General features: G+C 60.6%; 1 protein-coding gene across 3 annotated transcripts in view; it reads right to left on the bottom strand.

Moving 5' to 3' along the window:
* ARHGAP26 (Rho GTPase activating protein 26) overlaps nt 1-19,262 on the bottom strand; it is a 126,924-nt gene extending 107,662 nt beyond the window's left edge. For 2 of the 3 annotated variants that reach the window (XM_065029410.1, XM_065029411.1), the window contains exon 1: nt 18,836-19,262. In XM_065029410.1, coding sequence (XP_064885482.1) covers nt 18,836-18,989 — 154 coding nt within the window. In that variant the 5' untranslated portion in view covers nt 18,990-19,262. The remainder of the gene's footprint in view (nt 1-18,835) is intronic. The other variant, XM_065029409.1, reaches the window with a different exon arrangement.
* Nucleotides 19,263-19,597: the final 335 nt, after the last annotated feature.

Consider the following 19,597-nt stretch of genomic DNA (forward strand, 5'->3'; position numbering starts at 1 on the left):
CCCCAAGCTGCAGATTCTCTCCGAGATCTCCATCCTATTAAGTTCTTACTTGCAGTGACCTGAGCAGATCCAGGACTGGCTTTTGGGGCCGGCCCCGTCACCCTGCACACGCAAACACATGCACGGCTCGCACGGAACTCATACTTGAGCATCGCAAGGGACTGCAGGCACACAGATGGCATTAGGAAGATAAAATGTTAATTTCCCTGTGCGTTTCTTCACTGAAAATCAAAAAAATCGGTGTTTTTTTTTCCTTGCTAAGCACAGGTGGAAAACACACGTGTGCACACAAAGGCTGTTTCCTCCTCTTGGACACCAAGCGCCAGAAGATAACCGCAAAGGAATTCAAGTGTTTTGCTTTTCCCATGGGATAAGAGAATTTAAATGTTTCTTGAAGCATTAAAGCTGCTCTCCGAGTGTCTCTGCTTAGAGCCCCGGGGCTAATCCTGACACGGCTCAGTCCCCACTGACTTCACACACCAGGACAGCCCCTTCCCGCCGGGCAGCACCAGGGTTCGGGTCTTTACCCCGTCCCCAGAGCCGGTGGCCTCCTGCCTCCTCTGGAACCGTAACACAGATGACGCTAATGACGTTAATAACGTTAATGACTTAAGGAGCCATTTCCTCTCCCGCAGCTCCCAGCTGACCACCAGCAACGGCCCGCGAGGGGGAGGCAGGGGAGAAGGAGATAATTCCTGGTGCGACAGCGATAAAGGAGCGTTGGCAGCCGCCTGCTGAACCACACGGCCAAGTCGCAGGGACAAAGCAGATGCTAAAATTAGTGGCAGGCTCCGCCAGAAAAGGAGAGAGGGGCACCCGTGCTCACATCTGGGGGCAAGCGAGGAGCCGTCACGAGGGACCCCATCATCCTCCCTGTGCCATCCAACCGCTCATAGAATAGAGTCACGGAATCACTTCAGTTGGAAGAGACCCCTAAGATCATGGAGTCCAACCGTAACCTAACTCTAGCACTGCCCCATGTCCTGAGAACCTCATGTCCGTCTGCCCAACCCTCCAGGGCTGGTGACTCCAGCACTGCCCTGGGCAGCCTGTTCCAATGCCCCACAGCCCTTTGGGGAAGAAATGTTTCCTAATATCCAATCTGAGCCCTCCCTGGCACAGCATCCCATTTTCCTAAATGCCTGAGCTTCTCATCTATGTGTTGGGGAGCAAACCCTGCAGTGGAAGCAGCCAAAGGTCCCAGCTGCGCTCACAGGGGTGCAGGGCGGCCCCTCCGCTCAGCTCCTCGGGCTTCTTCTTCCCCAGGGCTGTGGACAAGCAAGCCCAAAATCCTACGCAGGCTCGACAGAAACTTCTGTTTCCTCTTGCACATGAGTAAAACCACCCAAACCCTGCACATGAGTCACAGGCTGTGAAAGTTCTGCTTCCAAGTTCTCCGGCTGGATTCATCAGTCGACTGCAACATCGGGGAAAACCACCACAATGCCAGAAAAATGCAATACAAGCAGCCTGGGGGGGCAGACACCCAGACGGTGGTCCTGATGGGGAGGAGCAGGGATGGCCGGGATGGACCCGGGGACGAGCAGGTGCCGGCAGTGGCACCAGGGCTGCGATGTGCCCGTGGGGACACGTGGCAGCTGCCAGCCTGGGGTGCCCTGACCCGCGCTGGCAGCTGCAGCCCCCGAACCTGTGCCCGTCGCACCTCGCGGCTGCAGCACCGCGCTCTGCAGATCTCCCGGGGCAGAACGGACGGTGCCACGTCTGGAGAGGCATCCCAGGAGGAGAACACAGCCCGGCACGAGCTGCCCACGCACCGGGAGGGCAGCGGTGGCCCCTGGCACCCCCGGGCTGCAGCCACCTGCACCCAGGATCCGACACAAATCCACAGGAGAAGGGACCAGCAAAGCAGAGCTCTGTCCCCCCTGCAAGGCACACCCGGGTATGTGCCAGGGCAGCCGGGGCCTCTGCCCAGTACATCACAGTGTGCGGAGAGTCACCTGAATTACCCTCTCTGGCCAATTTATATTGTGCTAAACAGCCACAGCTGCCGTGCCAGTGTCCCCTCTGCTCCCACCTGGGACTGTCCTGCCCCGCAGCCCCACGGACACGGCTCGCTCCTCCCCGCTGGGGTTCCCATCGCCGTCCCACTCCTCACGTCACCTCCCGCGGCTCCCGTTCCCACCCCCGCGCTGGCAGGGACCAACATCCCTTCGGGGAAGCCCACTTGACAGAAAACAGGCGCACACCCCGCACGCCAGCGGCCCAGCTGTGTAGCTACAGCAACCAATAATCTAAATAAAACGCTCTTTTAAAAGTGGTGTATCGGCTCATTACTGTGATACAGGGTCACCCGTTCAACCGTTTAGGGAGCAGCCCAACGGCGCTCCCCTTCCCGAACACCTTCCCACCCTGGAAGAGCGTTCATGACCCAAACTGGGTGCAGCGGGGCAGAAAACTGCACAGGACGGGGACAAGTGACGTGGAAGGAGATGTGCCCTTGCAGATGGCAGAGGTACCATGTCTCCCCGGTACCCCACATCTCCTCGTACCCCACATCTCTCCTCCCTGCAGTTCCCATCCCAGCACCAGCGCTCCCTCCAAACGTGGCTGAAGCCGATGTCACCCCGGCCCCCAGCAGCCCTGCAAAGGATCAGCAGCACAGGAGCACCTCGTGCTCCCTCTGTCATCACCCCAGCATCCCGCCTCCTCCTCCGCTACAGAGAGTTCAATCTTCCTTCTGGGAAGTGGTCACTATTACTGCAACGAGACTGAAGTGGTTGCTTTTTACATAAAAAAAAACCCTTCCAAAGGAATTTGGAACTACTGAAAAAGGCTGTTTCCAAGAGGAAGACATCATTTCACAACTCTCTTCCACATGTACAGCCCCCAGCAGGACGGGGACAGCCCCGTCCCGGTGGGGTCCGCAGCTGGGATCCCTGGGCGCGGGTCTCAAAGGGACCACAGAGGTTACAGTGTGCTGAAACCTGAAAGCCAGAGCAGATGTACAGCAGGGAGCTTTTCCCTTAAATCAAAATGTATAAGGCGCTAAGAAGAGATTGCAGCCCCTCTGCCCAGACGCCTCCCCCGGCTGGGAAGGACAGCTGGAAACGGGACCACGGGGGACACGGAGGGGAACCGCAGCCCGTCAAAATGAGACACATGTGCCCTCCTGCCCGGCCCTGCCGCCCACCAGAGAGTGCAGTCCTGCGTTGGGAAGATCAGGTTGGCCAGAGAACAAGTCAAACTGCTGGTTCAGAGAGTGGGGCTCTCCCCAAAGCTGACTTTGCAGCCAGCTTGTTATTTAAGCTGGGAAAAAGCAAAAGAAGCTCTGGCTCAGCTGCATTATCAGGGCGGCCGGGACAGCAGCAAGAGCAGCAGGAGGCTGTGGGCAGCTCAGGTGAAGGACAAACCCTCCGCTGAGTCCGGGAGCGAAGGGTTAACGCTGCCACGGAGGGGAACGCGGAGGATGCTGCTGAGGCCGGTTGCAGGCTGCAAGGCAAGTTCCAGCCTTCTCGGTGTGTGACAGAGGTTGTGCTCACACAGAGCAGTATTTCTACACTTCCTGCAAACAAAATTGCTTAATAGCCTATATTTAATGCTCAACTGGACAACAGGAACCAAGACTCCTGCCCCTTCCTTCCCCCGCGGCAGGGAACGCGGGCTCGGGCTGCACGTCCCCGCCAGCCCCCAGAGAGGGACAGGAGGGTCCCCAGCAGGGCCGGAGCGTGTTCCCTCCCCGCGCCAGCACTGCCTGGCCCCCCAAACTAGCCCCCGCCACCCTAAGCGGGTCCCAGCCCCTCGCTGGGGAGGTGACCACACTCCCAGTGGCAACTGCAAGGACAGAGGCCACCAGCTCCCCCATCGTGGGCTCAACAAGTTCCTTAAAGCTTCTCTCAAAAACCTGCATCTACCTCACAGTCCAGCTTCTGGCTGCTTTTGAAGAAAATCCCTCCAGCTGTCTTTCCTGCGCGTGTGCTCGTGGGTGTGCAAAAGGTTCCTGGCTGCATGGCAGCGTGTGCCACGGGAGCTGGGCTGGCTCCGGCGCTCACTGGGGCCGACACACGGACAAGCTGCTTTGGTCCGCTGCACCGCAGCTCCCCTTGCAGAAAGTGCTGGGTCCCGTCTGCTGGGACAGCGGAGGTGAAGCCTCAGGGCCTGCAAAGTGCCTTGGGATCTGCACACAGCGGACACTGCACACGTGAGAGGTCTGACAGCCATGGGACATCACCTGCCCCAGCTGCAGGACAAACCACACACACACAGAGCCCCCATGGAAACACCAGCGCAAACCGCGGAGCAGCCGCACGGTCTCACTGTTCGCGGGGGTGTTGCCGTGCAGGTGCCCGCAGCCACAGCTCCTGGTCCACAGCCCGGCCGGTCGCCCCGGGCGCAGCCGCAGCTTTGGGCAGCGCTGGTGCACCAGCAGCCACCCAGGATAGGGACCAGCGCGACGCGTGAGCGACACGGGCTGACCCCGGGGCAAACCCGCCGTGCCATGCAGGCTGCTGTGTGCTCACCGTGAACCCGGCGTGCAAGCCATCAGCCCAGCGTGTAAGCCAGCAGCCTGGTGTGCAAACTGTGAGCCCAGTATGAGGACCATAAGCCTGGTATGCAAGCCACAAGTCCAGCACGGAAGCCATCAGCCTGGGATGCAAGCCACAAACCTGGCATGTGAGTCACAAATCTGGTATGCCAGCCACAAGCCCAGTGTGCCAGCCACAAGCCTGACATGTAAGCCACGAGCCCAGCATGAGAACCACAAGCCCAGCGTGCAAGCCCTGAGTCAGGTACGGCGGCCACAAGCCCAGCATACAAGCCATGAATCCGGTATACTGGCCACAAAGCCAGCATGTGAGCCACGCTGCTGCCAGCACGGGGAGGGGCTGGGGAACTGCAGCAGGACAGGGGCAGCGAGGGGCAGCTCCTCACCCCACACTCCCCGCGGGGCCTCTGCAGGGTCTGGGTCACCTTCACCACCACCTGGGGTTCAGGGGGCTCCTCTGCCCACACTGGGGCAGGATCCAGCTGCAGATCTATCCTGTGAAACAGCCCAGATGCAGGAGCCCAGCGGAGGCAGATCTGCCCCCCCACCCACAGCTCCCCAGCCGCGGCAGCCGGCACCGAGCAGCCGGGACGGGTAATCCGGGGAACAGCCGCTCTAATCGGCAGCCAAAACAGCCGGATTACAGCCCGCCAAGGGTGCTTAGAAAGCAGCAATATGGTGTCTGTCCCCGCAGCGAGCACCCGCTGCCGGCGACCGCCTGGCAAACCGGGGCTTTGGGCACAATGCCGGAGCAAAGCCGCGTGGGGTCACGCAACGGCCTGCGGTGCTCAGGGATGGGGGTTTGGGAAAGGTCGGAGCTGGGAACGGCTGAGCACATCCAGCCCACAGACAGACGAGCTCTCTGCTCTACAGGTCATGCAGAATCCAGCAGTGAGCGTCTCGTGCCTCCAAATCACTGTTTGCAGCCACCAGCATCAAAGTTCAGCCCCAAACGGAGCCGGCCCATGCACTGCTGGGGTCAGCACGAAGCGCTGGGGCAGCATCGCTCAATGCTTAATTTGTTCCAAAAAGGTTCAAATCCTCTCTCTCTGTGTTTTCCCACAGAGGTCAGCCAAAGCCCCACCCCCGTGAGACACCACGGTCCTCTGGACCCGGCCCATCCCCAGCCTGCTTTCACACGTAATTAGCAACGACTTGTTTATTAAATAACTTCTCCACCGGGTGGTTGGAGTTGATCAGTGATTTAAGATGGGACTGCAGCTGCTGGCAGGCTCCTCCTCTGATTCATCATTTGAGTAAATACATAAAACCAGACAAGCAGAGACTACCCCACCTCCGGCAGCAGCTTCTGCCATCGGATTTGTGCGCAAAGCCCCGCGGAAAGGCTGCCCGGGCTCCACACGTGCCGGGGATGAGGTCTGGGGTGCCACAGGCCCCATTTTGGAGCCTTTACCACCCACAACAGCCTTTAGAAAACACAACACCAAGCCTCGTCTCACCAGCACACGCGGGGAGGACAAATCCCACCTCCCCAAATCCCAAAGCTGCACTTTACCACGGAAATTTTACACATATACGTACCCTACGAACCAGGCTTCGAGGGACAAACCAGGAACCACTCAGATGTGCAAAAGCACGAGAAAAATTGAATGATCTGTCCAAGATGGCCCCAAGATCGAAGATCCAGGAGGCGCCACCGTTCGTGCTCGGCGCGCTGCTGCCCAGCCGGCGTCCCCGTGCGCCTCGCTTCACACACCCGCACGGCTCCGCGCGGCAAAATGTTTGCCAGAGGGACAGAGAACCCACTGTAGGATGAATGGGACTATTGACTGGGCTCAAATAGCAGATCAGATTTGAGTAACACGCTGAAGACATGAATTATATCCATGGGATTTTAAGAGATAAAAGTTCTGTGCTTCATGAAAGGAGTAGTTAGCCCCTGGAAGGACTGCCTAGTTGCACAGCTAAAATCATCCCACCAGCCCGGCACCGCAGCCACGTCCTCCTGCCGCCCCCAAATCAATAATGTTTGGAGTTATCTTGGGAGCCTTGCCAGGCTGGGGCACTTTTGCAAAGCTTCTGAGATGTCCGATGAAAGGCACTGAAAATCAAAGGGAAACAAAGCCAGAGGGACCGGCAGGTCTCCCGGAGAGGTGGTCGAATTTCCAGACAGACAGAGGAGGTTTCACACAAGGTGACCCTGGCCCGTGGCGGCCGAGGCCGCAGGCGCTGGGGACCAGCAGGGTCTGCTGGCAGCGCTGCCCGTCCCCTGCGCATCGCAGGGCAGGTCGTGCCCAGGGAAAAAGAGGCAGCTCTAACTCTGACCTGGATCCAGCCCTGACCTTTCTCGGCTGCTGGACACTTGCCTGGTGCAGAGACACCGGCCGCAGATGCTTCGAGCAGGATCTCACCACCGCTCTCCATCCTCCCTGTGCAGCTTTTCATCGCACTCGCCCTTCACTTCCTATTACAGCGAAACCTGAACAGCAACTCCCATGACTCCAATCTTTATCTCACGGTGGTTGAGACTCTTTAGAAACCCGGAGTGCGCGAACAGCTCTGCCTGTTCCCCCAACCCCGCGCCACTAGCAGGAAAGTAACTGGCCAAGGCAGCAGGGATGGGTTAACAAAGCTGTTAATGAAGCAGTTAACGAAGTGGTCCTCACTGAGTGTCCCACCCAAAGGGATGCTCCATTCAGTGATGGGCTCCATGACCCCTCCAGCCCTCCAGGGAACCAAGATGTGGGGCGGCTCCTGCCTGTCCTGTGGGGACAGTTTGCGCTGTTTTCTCTGCTTACCCAAAGGGGATATTTTGGAAGCAGCTGCTCCAAAGCGAAGCGCTCAGTTTAGCACCCAGCGCGGTTCAGCCCTGCCCCGGTTCTGCATTAACCGGGTTATTTGTGGGGAAGGAGGCAGGTAACATGCTGCAGCAGCTCTCGTCTCATAGACACGGGCAGAGAGCAGACAGGGAGGATGCCGGATGGGGGCAAAAGAAAGCAACAGAAAATAAAACAACCTGCGAAATCTGGGAGCAGGCTGCGAGCGCAACCTGCGTGTGCCGGGCTGGCAGAGCACCGCAAGCCGTCCAGACCTGCGGTCAGGGCGAGGAAGGAGAACACAAAACCCATGAATGATGCAAGTGACCCCCAGAAAGGCTTCCTGTTCTTGGAGGTGCTGAGAGAACAAGTGTCTGCAGCTGCAGGAGGGGACACCCCACAGCGGGTCCTCGCTCCCAGCAAGGAGCATCGGGGCTTGGAGAAATGCAGGGGGGCTGCCCATGAATAGAGACCTCCTGGGAACCGCTACGAAACCCCCGGGATGCTCTTTGAAGACAAAGGGCCCAAAGCTGGGTACCAACACACCAGCAGGCAGCGTCACTGTGTTGGGAACGGGCAACACCGGCTCAGCACAGCCACCCTCCAATCCAGCAGCACCGCAGCGCCCTCTGTGCCCCCCGCCCGGGGCTCCTGCTGCTCTGCACGAACCTGGCAGCACCCCAGTCCTCCCACAGCTCCCAGCGTGGCCCGTGCTGCACACCCAGCGCAGCCCGTCCCCATTGCACGCCCAGCGCAGCCCGTCCCCATTGCACGCCCAGCGCAGCCCGTCCCCATTGCACGCCCAGCGCAGCCCGTCCCCATTGCACGCCCAGCGCAGCCCGTCCCCATCCAGGGACGCAGCAGCATCCTCAGGTGCCGCCCCCACCCTCCCGCTGGCCCTCAGCACCCAGAGTTTCATGCACTTAGCAGCAAAACCAAACAAAACAAGGTTTCTCCACTTTCCCACCCAGCTACCAGGTCTGGCACTTTTCCCTGTGTTTATTTTTGTTCACATCCTGGTGCTGTTTTACGGCAGAACCCCCCGGCCCAGCCCAACCTGCAGCCGGGGGTGTCTGCGGGGCGGGAGAGAGGTCTCCCAATAAAAACAAATGTAAAAACCCAACACTCAAACACAGAGGAGGGAGGTGTCGAAACAGCAAATGCAGGTGATGGCTTAAGTGCCTGGAAAACGTCAGGGACACAATAGTGACATGGAAAACCACTGCTCCGGCTGGCACCTCCAAGGGCAGCCGACTGCCCGAGCAGAAAACGTGTGAGGGTGCAGTTATGAAAATCCCCGGCCAGGGCCAGGGTGAGGCATTTGGGAACGGCGCTGGCACGAGGGAAGTGATGGGACAAGGGATGGGACAAGGTTGTCCTGCTGCTGCACGCTTGCTTACTGCAAGCCTGAAACCACAAAGGGCATTTCCAATTTCTTCCAGGCAACAAGGGCTCCGAACACCACATTTCCCCACCCGCGAGCTGCGGCTGCTCCGCTCTCCTGCCGGCTCGTGCAAACACATCCAGCCTTACACCTACGAGTAAACTGCCTCTGACAGCACCATGGAAATGCCACATTTTACTCACAGCTCCCTGTTTTCCCCCAGCTCCCTCACTGGGGAGCGTGGGTGAGCCTGTGATACAGTAACGTGTTCCCTGTAAATTATAGTCTCTCCTCTGAGCCTTTTCTGTTTCTCTCTTTCCCCAGGCCCTGGACCGACCCACAGAAAGGCAGCCAATTACTTTACCCTCGTTGCCACAATAATTCATCGACTGGAGCCTGGAATCACATTTCATTAGAATAAAATGCCCTGCCCGAGACAGCTAATCGATTTAGAGGATGCTAATCCAGAAGAAATTTACTGACCGAGGCAGTGCCCATTAGCGGAGCAGAAGGCTGGGGGGTCTCACCGGGAGGGAACATTGGCAGAGCCCCTGGCCAGACACCCCGTGCCGGGCGGGAGCAGATTGCCGCAGGCACCACCAACCCCTTCGGATTAGCTCATTATTAAATCTAAGCAGTTAATAGCCAGCCCGGCAGGGAGCCGCTTGGCTTCCCAAGAGGCAGGTGCCAAAGCATTGGGATCCCAGGGGGATGACGGGTCTATGGACCCCCCCACCCTGGGTGGGGAAGGGACCTGTGCCCCGTCCCTGTGGGCAGGACAGGAGTCGGCTCAGGCACATGATGCTTATGGCACGGGACAACGATTCGTCTGTCCCCCTCGGCTTGGCAGCTGCCCCATGCGAGGGGCTGTGTCCCCGGGCTGTGTCCCCCCTTGCGGCTCTGGCCAGCGGCCGGTGTGCCCACAGCCAGGGCAGGAAAGCGGGGTCAGCTTCCAGACCCTCAAAAAGTGTGTTTTTGCAGCAGCCGGCTTCCTTCTCCTCCCAAGGAGGCTGCGGAAATCCTTTTGTCTCCAGTGCTCCTCCACCTCAGCTGTAAGAACAGGAAAAATCCCACTGTGCTCACAGGAACATCACCGGCAAGTGAGTCAATTGAACATCACCGGCAAGTGAGTCAAATTTTCCTGCTTCAGCAGGAAAAAAAGAAAATAAATTAAAATGTGCAGCAGAGCCCAGGGAGGCACACAGGGTGAGGAACGGGATGCACACAGGGTGAGGAACGGGATGCACACAGGGTGAGGAACGGGATGCACACAGGGTGAGGAACGGGGATGCACACAGGGTGAGGAACGGGGGATGCACAGCCCAGGGAGACACACAGGGTGAGGAACGGGATGCACACAGGGTGAGGAACGGGGGATGCACACAGGGTGAGGAACGGGATGCACACAGGGTGAGGAACGGGATGCACACAGGGTGAGGAACGGGGGATGCACACAGGGTGAGGAACGGGGGATGCACACAGGGTGAGGAACGGGGGATGCACACAGGGTGAGGAACGGGGGATGCACACAGGGTGAGGAACGGGGGATGCACAGCCCAGAGCACATCGCTGCCTTTAACCTTGGCAGCGGCTTCACCCCAAACCCCACAAGGGAACGGCTGAGCTTCCGCTGCCCCCCAATGCGCTGGGGAAAGCCAGGGAGAACACCCGGCCCTTCTGCTCTGCAAGGGGCTTGGGTTTTTTTTGGAAAACATTGCTAAGCAACCAGTACTCGGCAGGGCATGGCTCTGGATAGACGCTGCTTCAGCTAGGAAAAACAAAAAAGAAACAGCAAAGAGATGCTCTGCTGGGCAGCATCATTAGAAAGGCACACACCAGCTCATTTTACAGGTCACTCAGCTGGTGCAGAGAACCCTTTACCCTTCCCTCATCCAGATACTGATGCAGGATGAGAAGCAGATGAAAAAAGCACGTGGGTGTGCACACATGCACGCTCGGCACATTGAGTGCACCTGGGTAATGGCAACTAAACACGGGCTGAGGTAACGTCCTCGAGCACATCGCTGCACATGATGGGAACCTCGTGAAGGCAGCGCCGCGAGCACCGGCCCTTCCACACGCTGTTCCGGTGCAGGACACGCAGCACAGCACAGCTGCACAGACCCTGGGTGCGCCGGTGATGGGGTGCACGGGGAGCACTGCACCCCGGCTGCGGGTCCGAACCGAAGCAGCACCCGAGCCCCCGGCTGCCCCAGGCCCCGCCAGCAGCCCCGGCCCCCGCACGGCTGCGCCCGCCGCTCCACGTGCCGGAGCCAGATGGTCTGCAGGCTGCTGTACTTCCCACCAACTCCAACTAGAAAACAGCTTGGCACCACCACAGAGACAGCCCCGTCCCCGTCTGCACCGCGGTCCCCACTCCACGGAGCATCCCATGCCCGCCGTCCCTCCCCAGCACGCATCCCAGATGCACCGTGACCCCCTGGCTCCCATCGGCACGTGGGAACGGAGCCAGAGAAGCACAATTCCCAGCTCCTCCACGCCACCCTTGAGACCATCCTTGCTATCAGGAGCCGGGGCGATGCCCTAATGAGCACGGCTCGTCAGGAGCGGGCAGCCCGCGGGCCTGGGGCCGCTTGCACGGAGCATCGGGGAGGAGCAGGTGGAACAGTGCAGGATGGCTCGGGGAAGGTGCCAGGAAAACAGCGAATATAGGCTCAGCTCCGGCAGCCGCCGTGACAGCCGCTCGCGTGCCCAGGGGAGGAGGGAGGGATGATTCACACCGAGAAGCGAACAAGCCGTGCGGGTTTTGGTACGAGCTCCCCCTCGCTTTGACTTCCCACCCACCCACCGTGGTCACGCTACAGCTACTCATCACGCCGCATCCGAACCCACGGCGCTGCTTAAAACCCCAAGAAACCCCAAGTGCAGCTGCAGAGACCCGGCAAAGCCCGTCCTCCTGCAGCCCCGCGGCTGGACGGTGCCAAAAGGCTGCCCAAAGCACCCCAAACAGAACCACCACAGCACGGGCAGGGTTTGCTGTGCCACGCTGGTGCCCTGTTTCTCGGGTGGAGGAATGCAAACCCCCGAGCACCCTGCTCTGGCCATGGCGTCGCTCCCTTGGTGGCAGGGAGGACAAAATGATTTCAAGGTGTCTGCAGGGAGGGGGTGAGAGCAGAGGGTCAGTGTTAAGAGCAGGGGGTCGGTGCTAAGAGCAGGGGGCCAGTGGTCCCCTCCGGCAGCCAGGGACAGCACCGCAGGTGACATCCTCATCCCAGCCACAGGCTTGTGCCCAGCGGGGATCAGCCAGGGAAGCACCGCGTGTGCCAACCTGCAGAAAGCACTGGACACATGGCAGAGCCCCGGCACCACCGCCCACTCACCCCACAGCAACCATGGGAACAGCATTTCCTCACGCGCATTTCCAACGTCATTGTGAGCTGACACCCCCAAAGAAAGAAAGGAAATCAAACCAGCCCACCACCCCCCGGCCGCATCCCCGGGCACGCGGGTAACACCGGTAACACCGCGTGCACCGCTCGGCACGGCGGGACGGCAGGAACAGAGACAGAGGCAGCTGCGCTGGCACATCTGCAGCCTTGGAAAAATGGCCTCTTGACCCAAACCTGGCAAATCTGCTCCAGGCTGGAAGTATGAGCAGGACCCAGCAGGTTCCCAGCTCCAGGACACTGGGACACCCCCCCCACCCTCCACAGCCCCTCTCCGGGTCCATCCGCCTCCTGCTCAGGTTTTCCGCCTGGACACACCGTGCACTTTCAGGCTCTGCTGGCGTTGGCAGCGCAGTCAGTCCCAGCCCCGGCCTCTCAAAGCTGCTGTTTATTCCCCAGTTCATCCCCACCTACCCAAAAGGGTTGAGTTTAACCCACTGCTGGACACCCGGTCAGTGCCGGTGCCATGGCCGGGCAGTGGCACACACAGGCCTGGTGGCTTCTCCAGACACCATCACCACACCGGCACGTCAGGACGTGTGCCCAGGGGTGCTCTGTGGCACAATCCCAATTAAAGAGATCTCCAAGCCCTGTTAAAGGGCCTTTTGCCAGTGTAATTTAAAGACATAATCACAAACACACTCCTGCACACCCAAACCCTGCTGCTCACCGGGGTCCCTCTCCGGCGCTGCCGAGGGGCTGGATCTGCCTGCACGGAGGGGTCACGGTGTGTATGGGGGGACCCCCGGGGGACCCCGGAGCGATGGGTGAATGATGCCAGGGGATGTCGGGGACGTGGCCAGGAGCCCCCCGCACAGATCACAACCGTGACAGTGCGCACAGGTGAAGCACTGCAACATCCCTGGGGGGCAAATGGCTGTCACATCCCAAGCTTTCCTTCTTACAGTCGGGCTGAGCTGCACGGGTAAGCGTGCAATTCTCCAGAGCCAGCCTGGCTGCACCACGATCCCTGCGGGACGCACGGGGGGACCCACCATCGGAACCAAAGAGCATCTCCCGAGCAGGAACACGTTCCTGCTGCTCATTTCCACCAGAATAGAAGAGAAGGAGCTTTCAATCCGTGCAGAAAATAAAGCAGAGTATTACCATTTGTACTACCCCTTGTTTGAATAAAACACCAGACGAGCTATGAAATATGTGACTGCACAGGCCACACAGGTCATGCAAAGGAGGAACAAGCCCGCTTCGCCTTCGGCCCTGCTGGCACGGGACTGGCTGAGCTGTAATGACATACCTCTCCTGCAGCACAAAGTATTCCCCGCATCGAACGCTTCCTACAGTCCCCCGAAAGGAAAACTGGGCCAAAAACCACCCTGACATGGGGGAGCCACATTACACCTTTGCTGGGTGAACAAAGCATTAAAAATCAGAAGCAACTCATCTTAGCAACCAAACCCCAAACCCACGTGCTTCCCTCCCACATCAGCCCTGCGGTTTGCTCACCCAGACGAGCTGCAGAGCCCAGGGTGGCCGAGCAGGGCTCTGGCCGTGCCCCCCGAGCGCAGGGCAAGCTCCTTGGGCAAAGCTGGCCCCCGCCCAGGAAGGGACCGGGTTTCTGCCCCCACGGATGCGGTGCTGCCCAGAAAGCCTCCCCGCCGCCAGGCAGCAATTTCCACAGCACGTGGAAGCTGCAGAACAGGCTGCACAGCGATCCCGGCGTGAATCACCCCCAGCCCTCGCACCCTGGAGCTGCTAGAGGCGCCAGCACCCATTGCTCGATGGCAGCAGGCAAACGCTGCTTCCGATGGCACGAACAGAGCAGAACCGAATGCAAGCGGCCACAGCAACCCCATGAGGGGTAGGGGTGGGGTGTATTTTTATTTTTGCACCCTCCAGAAAGTGTAACACTCCTCCTCCTCCAAACGCAGGTCTGCAGCAGCACCGCTGTCTCCCAGCCAGGAGTGCGGCTCTAACCGTTAACGTTTGCACCTGCAAAAACAAAAGCCATTCCCGGAAAGGCCAGACCTGAACCTCTGTACCTCAACCCCTCCTCTCCTCTGCACGCAGGAGATAGGCAGATTGGGCCCATTACTGCTTTCTTAAGGGACCAGAAGGGAAAACGGGTGAAAATAATCCAAGAATGGCTGCAGGTTCCTCCTCCCTGTGGTTCTGGGGCTCAAGAACCCGTCACGCCCCACCGCACTGGAGTACGGGGCAGCCCGAGAAACGAAATGTACCTGAAGGTATTGGCCAGAGCCTGAAACATTTCCTTATTGCCAGGCTAAGCCTTGTTTGTATCCAAAGGGAATTAATTGCTCAGGTTAAACACTGGACAGTTTCACTTTCGGTTCCAGGCAAGCTGTGCGGGTTGGTGGCAGCTCTGGGCACCGCAGCCATGGGCACACGCGTTCCATCAAGGCTCCGGTTCGGTGAGAGGCTGCTGAGAGGTGGAACCAAATCCGTGTGCCAGCACATCCCAGAGCACGCAGCCCACGGGCAGAGCCCGGCACTTTGCCGCCCCTCTTTGCTTTTGAAGCTGCACAGGAGCCACAGGGAAGGACGCGTCCCAGGAGGAGCCCCCACCCGCGGCGGAGCCCTGCGGTGCTGCCCGCGCTGGCAGCACGGGCTGCCGGCACAACCCCGCTGCTACGGGGCAAACGTGGATCGTCCCACCGGGCAGGCTGTTAAACCACGCGCTGCGGGTGTGGACCAGCGGGTGGCTGTGTGTCCTGGGACAGTTTCACGTGGAACGTGCCCTCACGCACCGGGCTGCACAGCTGCAAAGCCGGCCGGGGAGCGGGGACAATCCCCGCTGCTCACCGCAGCCAGCATGGGGACAGCAGAGCCGGTGACACAGCACCTGCCCCCAGAAGCCAGCGGGGCTGGACCAGCTCCCGGCCACCGCAGGGCCCAGGGCCACCCCAGCATCGCCCATTCCCCACATTCCCCATCAGTCCTGCACCTCCTCACTGCTCAACTGCAACTCTGTGGTGACCCGTCCAAAAAGCAGCCAAAAGAAAAACGATCCTAAAGCCCAAAGCAGCCTGACTGCACCTCTCAGGAGCACGGGCACCTCCGCCCTTCCCGTGGGAGCCCCGGGCACAGCCCAGCCCGGCTGGGGTCCAGCCCTCACGCCCCACGTGGGGAGGGGGTTTGCAGAGCCCCCACCACACAAATTGCAGCTTGCGACACGCGAGCGCAGCAGCGGCCGGGGCGTGGACGAGCTCCGTGGCTTCAAATTAGTGCTTGGCAGCTGGAGGAAGAAGCAAAAGAAAACAAGAGCAGAAACGTGGCAGGGCACCGGGCGGCAGCCCAGCGCCCAGAGGGGACAACAGCCCACAGCCCCGTCACCGCGGGGACACGGCGCCCGTCAGCGCAGGGGGACAGGGGCTGCAGGAGGAAGAGGAGGAGGGGACCCCCCAGTCAGCCCCAGAGATGACACTGGGGAGGCAATGGCCACCAGCCACCTGCACCCCCACATTCTCCATCGCTACGTGCACCGCTCGTTTGCCAAAGCTGCAAAGCATCTTTGCATCACCACCTTGGCAATGGGCTTGGTGTCCCCTCCACCGAAGTGGAGGGGCTGGAGGCGACGCTGGCACCCCCGGCAGCCGCCGCACCCGGTGGGACGCAGCTCCCTGCCTGTCCCTTTCGCCGGCACAGGGGACACGCAAAGGGGCAAAAAGCTTCTGTATCCCTGGTACTCGCGGTCACCACAGCTCCTTCACCGGAGAACAAGTTTCACAGCATCCAAGCTTCAGGTTCATTATTTATGTCTCACTTGAGGTCTTAGCATTTGCAAAACTTTCTGAATAATTTATGTATGGTGTATAAGGGAGGAAGAGGGACGTGTTCTGCTGAAAACCAGGTCACTCCTAATACCAGCCAAGCAGCAAAGGGAGACAATGGAAATGGGCACAGATACTCACTGGGGAAAAAAAACAACCCAGTATTTATAGATATATACACACTCCAGAGATGCCCTCAGCATCAGAGGATATTTAGCAAGACCAGTCCTTCAGCAAATTAGGATATTTTCAACCCTTCGAGTTTACTTTTTTTTTTTTAAACGAAGAAGAAAGTGCTGTGAATCAGCCCCATTTCTTTCTGTACCTTCACGGGGGGCAAAAGCAGCGTGGCTGCAGATCAGCTCCTCCACCACCCCAGGGAGAGACCCTCCCATGTGCCTTTACCCCAGCCTCACCGGCCCTGCACGCCGGGTCCGTGTCGGGGGGCTGCGAGGGGCCAAGCAGGGCGGTGGGGAACAGGAGAGGGCTTCTGGCCAGAGCTGTGGAGGGTTCCTCCTCCCTCCTGCACAACCACGCTGCAGCCCCATCGGAGCTGCCCCTCACCTCGCTCTTTGCTGATATACAAAGAGTTATGTTCCCCTCACGCCTGTCTTAAAACAAAGAGGATGTGAAACATTCAGCAGAAGACGCAAGAGGAAGGAAAATGAGAGAGGATATTGCCAAGACTCCCAGTAGCTGGGGCTGCAGGCCGCCTCGCTGTGCCAGCAGCCGAGACGCCCTCTGAGCCCCCACTGCCAGGGGTCTGTGCCCCCTGGACCTGCCCACCCAAGGAGCGCGCATGGAGGTGACACCGGCAATGAGATAAGGCTGCCCTGCCCAGCCACTGGGAGAAGAACCACTGGGAGATACCGGCGAAAAATAAAATCCAGGTAAGAGAAGTGAGCCAGGACAGCTACCTGGTCCCACCAGCTCTGGCTCCCGGCAGTGCTGTCCCAGATACCTGTGGCAGAGACGCGGGAACAACACCGGGCAAGAGGCTGCACGGCAGCTCTGCACCCCGGAGCATCTCCAGCCGCGCTCAGACGGATGCCAGGAGGGTTTGTAATGGCCCAGGCAACACAGCCAGACCCATCACACACCGAGGGGAACACACATGGAAAGAGCTGGGCCAGACCCGGTCCTGCGCCAGGTCTCTGTGCTGGAGCCGTCAGAGGCATCACGGGTCACTGGCAGCTGGTGAAGTCACTCTCACAGCGCGAGAAGGGGCTGCACGTGGGAGAACGATGCAAAGAACAGCCAAACATCGCAGTCAGGGAGGGGACACTCATCCCCATGCTCCCATGCAGCCCCCAAACCCTCCCCCTAAGGGCCCTGCAGACCCCTCTGCGGGGAGCAGCCCCTGTGCCTGCATGTACATGAGGCCGGGCAGCGCCAGGGTTGGGCGTTCATTAACACCCCAGCAAAATCACCATTATTCATGCTCCTACCGCAGCGCGGGCACCAGCGGAACACACCCCCGGCCCTGTACAGGAATTAAGGTCTAATCCAGGAACGCATTCAATAGAGGCTACAAAACAATTCAGCCATAAAAACATCCTTATCTCCAGAGGCCGGCGAGCGTTCTTCCTGCCCGGCGCTGCATGGACACGGGAGAGGAGCGCACCAGCACACCCAAAACACCCGCTGTGCAGCGTGCCGGGGGCACAGCCGGCGCCTCGGACAGCACCTGCCGAGCGACCTGCTGACTGCACCCAGAAACAAACCCCCTGGGACCCACCAGTTAATCCCTAAAATGTATTTTTGGTGAAAAATGACGCTGTAGGATTTGTTCTGCGATAAAATGAACGCTCTGGGCAGGGCCAGGCATAGGCTGCCGTGCAGCTCGACAGGCAAACACATCTCAGCAGAAGACAGCTCAGACCTGCAGAACCATAAATGAACCGGTAGCTGTTGGATTTGGGGTTTTTAAATCCAAAATGCCAAGAATTGGTACAATGGGGGTTCCTGTAATCCAGACATTACCAGCTGCTACTCCAGCGCAGGGGAACTGCACCATGGGGCTCAGTGTGAGATCTGGAGGGGAGGGAGCAGGAACCAGCCCCGTTTTTGCGGTTCAGCGCTCCCGGGATGGGAGCGACTGGTGGGCTCAGCCGGAGCATCACCTGCCTGTGCGCCCCGGGGCCACAGCACCGCACCCCAGCTCCCAAAATAACCCACCACGTCCCCGAGGCCAGGCTGGGGTGTCCCAGCAATGCCACTGGGTCTCCACAGCACAGGTGTGCGTGGACGTGCCCTCTCCTGCCCCACAGCACCCACCGGAGCGGGCTTGGTGCGGGAAACCCCCCGGCTGGGGAAGTGATTGGTGATGTCGGCCAAAGACATCTACAAAAAGAAATAAATCAGAATGACCTCACGGGGGGAAAAACAAGAACGGAGCCGCTGCCCGGGGAGCGGTGGGTGGCCGGGCAGAGGTGTCCCCAGCCTGGGGACGGGAGTCCAGCCCGGGTGTGAGTGGGGACCGGGACGATGCCGGATGGGGCGAGGGTGTCCCCGGCCCCACAGCCACAGCCCGTGTCACCGCGTCCCCGTCCCGCACGGCCCCCACCACGAACCGGCAGTTTGCAGCTTTGCCCCCAGCCCGGGGCTGCCCCACACAACCGGCCCCACTGCCCCATGCACCGCGTGGGGCGGAGGAGACGGCACTATTGTGGACAGCTGGGGACACTGGGCATCCCACACCTTGAACAGAGAGGAGACAGAGGACAACCGGGGGAGTACGGCACCCACCCATCACCCCTGCCAAAGAGCCATGGGCTGGGACGCGGTGGAGCAGGACCAGGCACGTCCCAGCAGACCAGGCAGACCCCGGAGGGGACGGGGGTGGGAGCAGGTGGCCCATGATGGACCCGGACCGGGAGGCCACGGACCAGGATGGGCAAGGGCGGAGCAGGCGGGACCGGGCGCAGGGGGCCGGCCGGGCGGTCCGGGCCGGTGCCGGGGGCCGGCCGGAGAGCGCAGGGTCCCGGCAGGGCCGCCCCCGACCCCTCACTTACTCTTGAGGGCGGCGACGAGCGACTTCCCGTCCTTGATGAGCTCCTTGATGAACTTGTTGGTCTTCTCCAGCTCGGCCTCGTGGGAGCGGAGCCGCTCCCGGAACTGGGGGCTGTCCAGGCAGCACTCGCTGAACTCCAGCGCCGGCAGCCCCATGCTGCCCGCACCGCGCACCGGCCGCCAAAAAAAATTAGAAAAAAATTAAGAATTTAAAAACAAATGTTTGCTGAAGCCGAAGCAAGCGCCCGCCTCTCCGGGGAGCTGGCGCAGCCGCGGGGCGCCCCGGGAGCGGCCGTGGCGGGCGGTGCGGCGGGCCGGGCGGTGCGGAGCGGAGCGGAGCGGGGCCGGGCGGAGCTCAGGCGCGCCGGGAGGGGGCGGAGCTGCCGCTGCTCGGGGGCCGCGCCCGCGCCCGGCCCGCGCGCTGCCCGCCCGCCCGCGCCGCCGCCCGCCCCGCGCCGCGCCCCGCCTCCCGCGCAGCGCCCGCAGCCAATGGGCGGCCTCGCTCTGCCCCGCTCCGCCCCTCGGCGCCGCCGCGCCCTCTGCTGCCGTGGCCACGCCCACGCCTCCCGCTCAGCCAATCAGCTGCGGCGACTGCGGGGGCGGGGCGGGCGGGACCGGGGGTCCCAACGGTGGGGCCGGAGGGAGCGACCGGCCCGGCTCGGGGCCGTGGGGGAGACCCGGGGCCGTGGCGGAGTCCTCGGGCGGACCCCGCCCGCACAGACCGCATCCGCGATCGGCACCGAGAGGCAGGAGTTGTTCCTCCA

The sequence above is a fragment of the Columba livia genome, chromosome 14 (genome assembly GCF_036013475.1).
Source record: "Columba livia isolate bColLiv1 breed racing homer chromosome 14, bColLiv1.pat.W.v2, whole genome shotgun sequence".
In the NCBI taxonomy this organism is placed as follows: Eukaryota; Metazoa; Chordata; class Aves; order Columbiformes; family Columbidae; genus Columba; species Columba livia.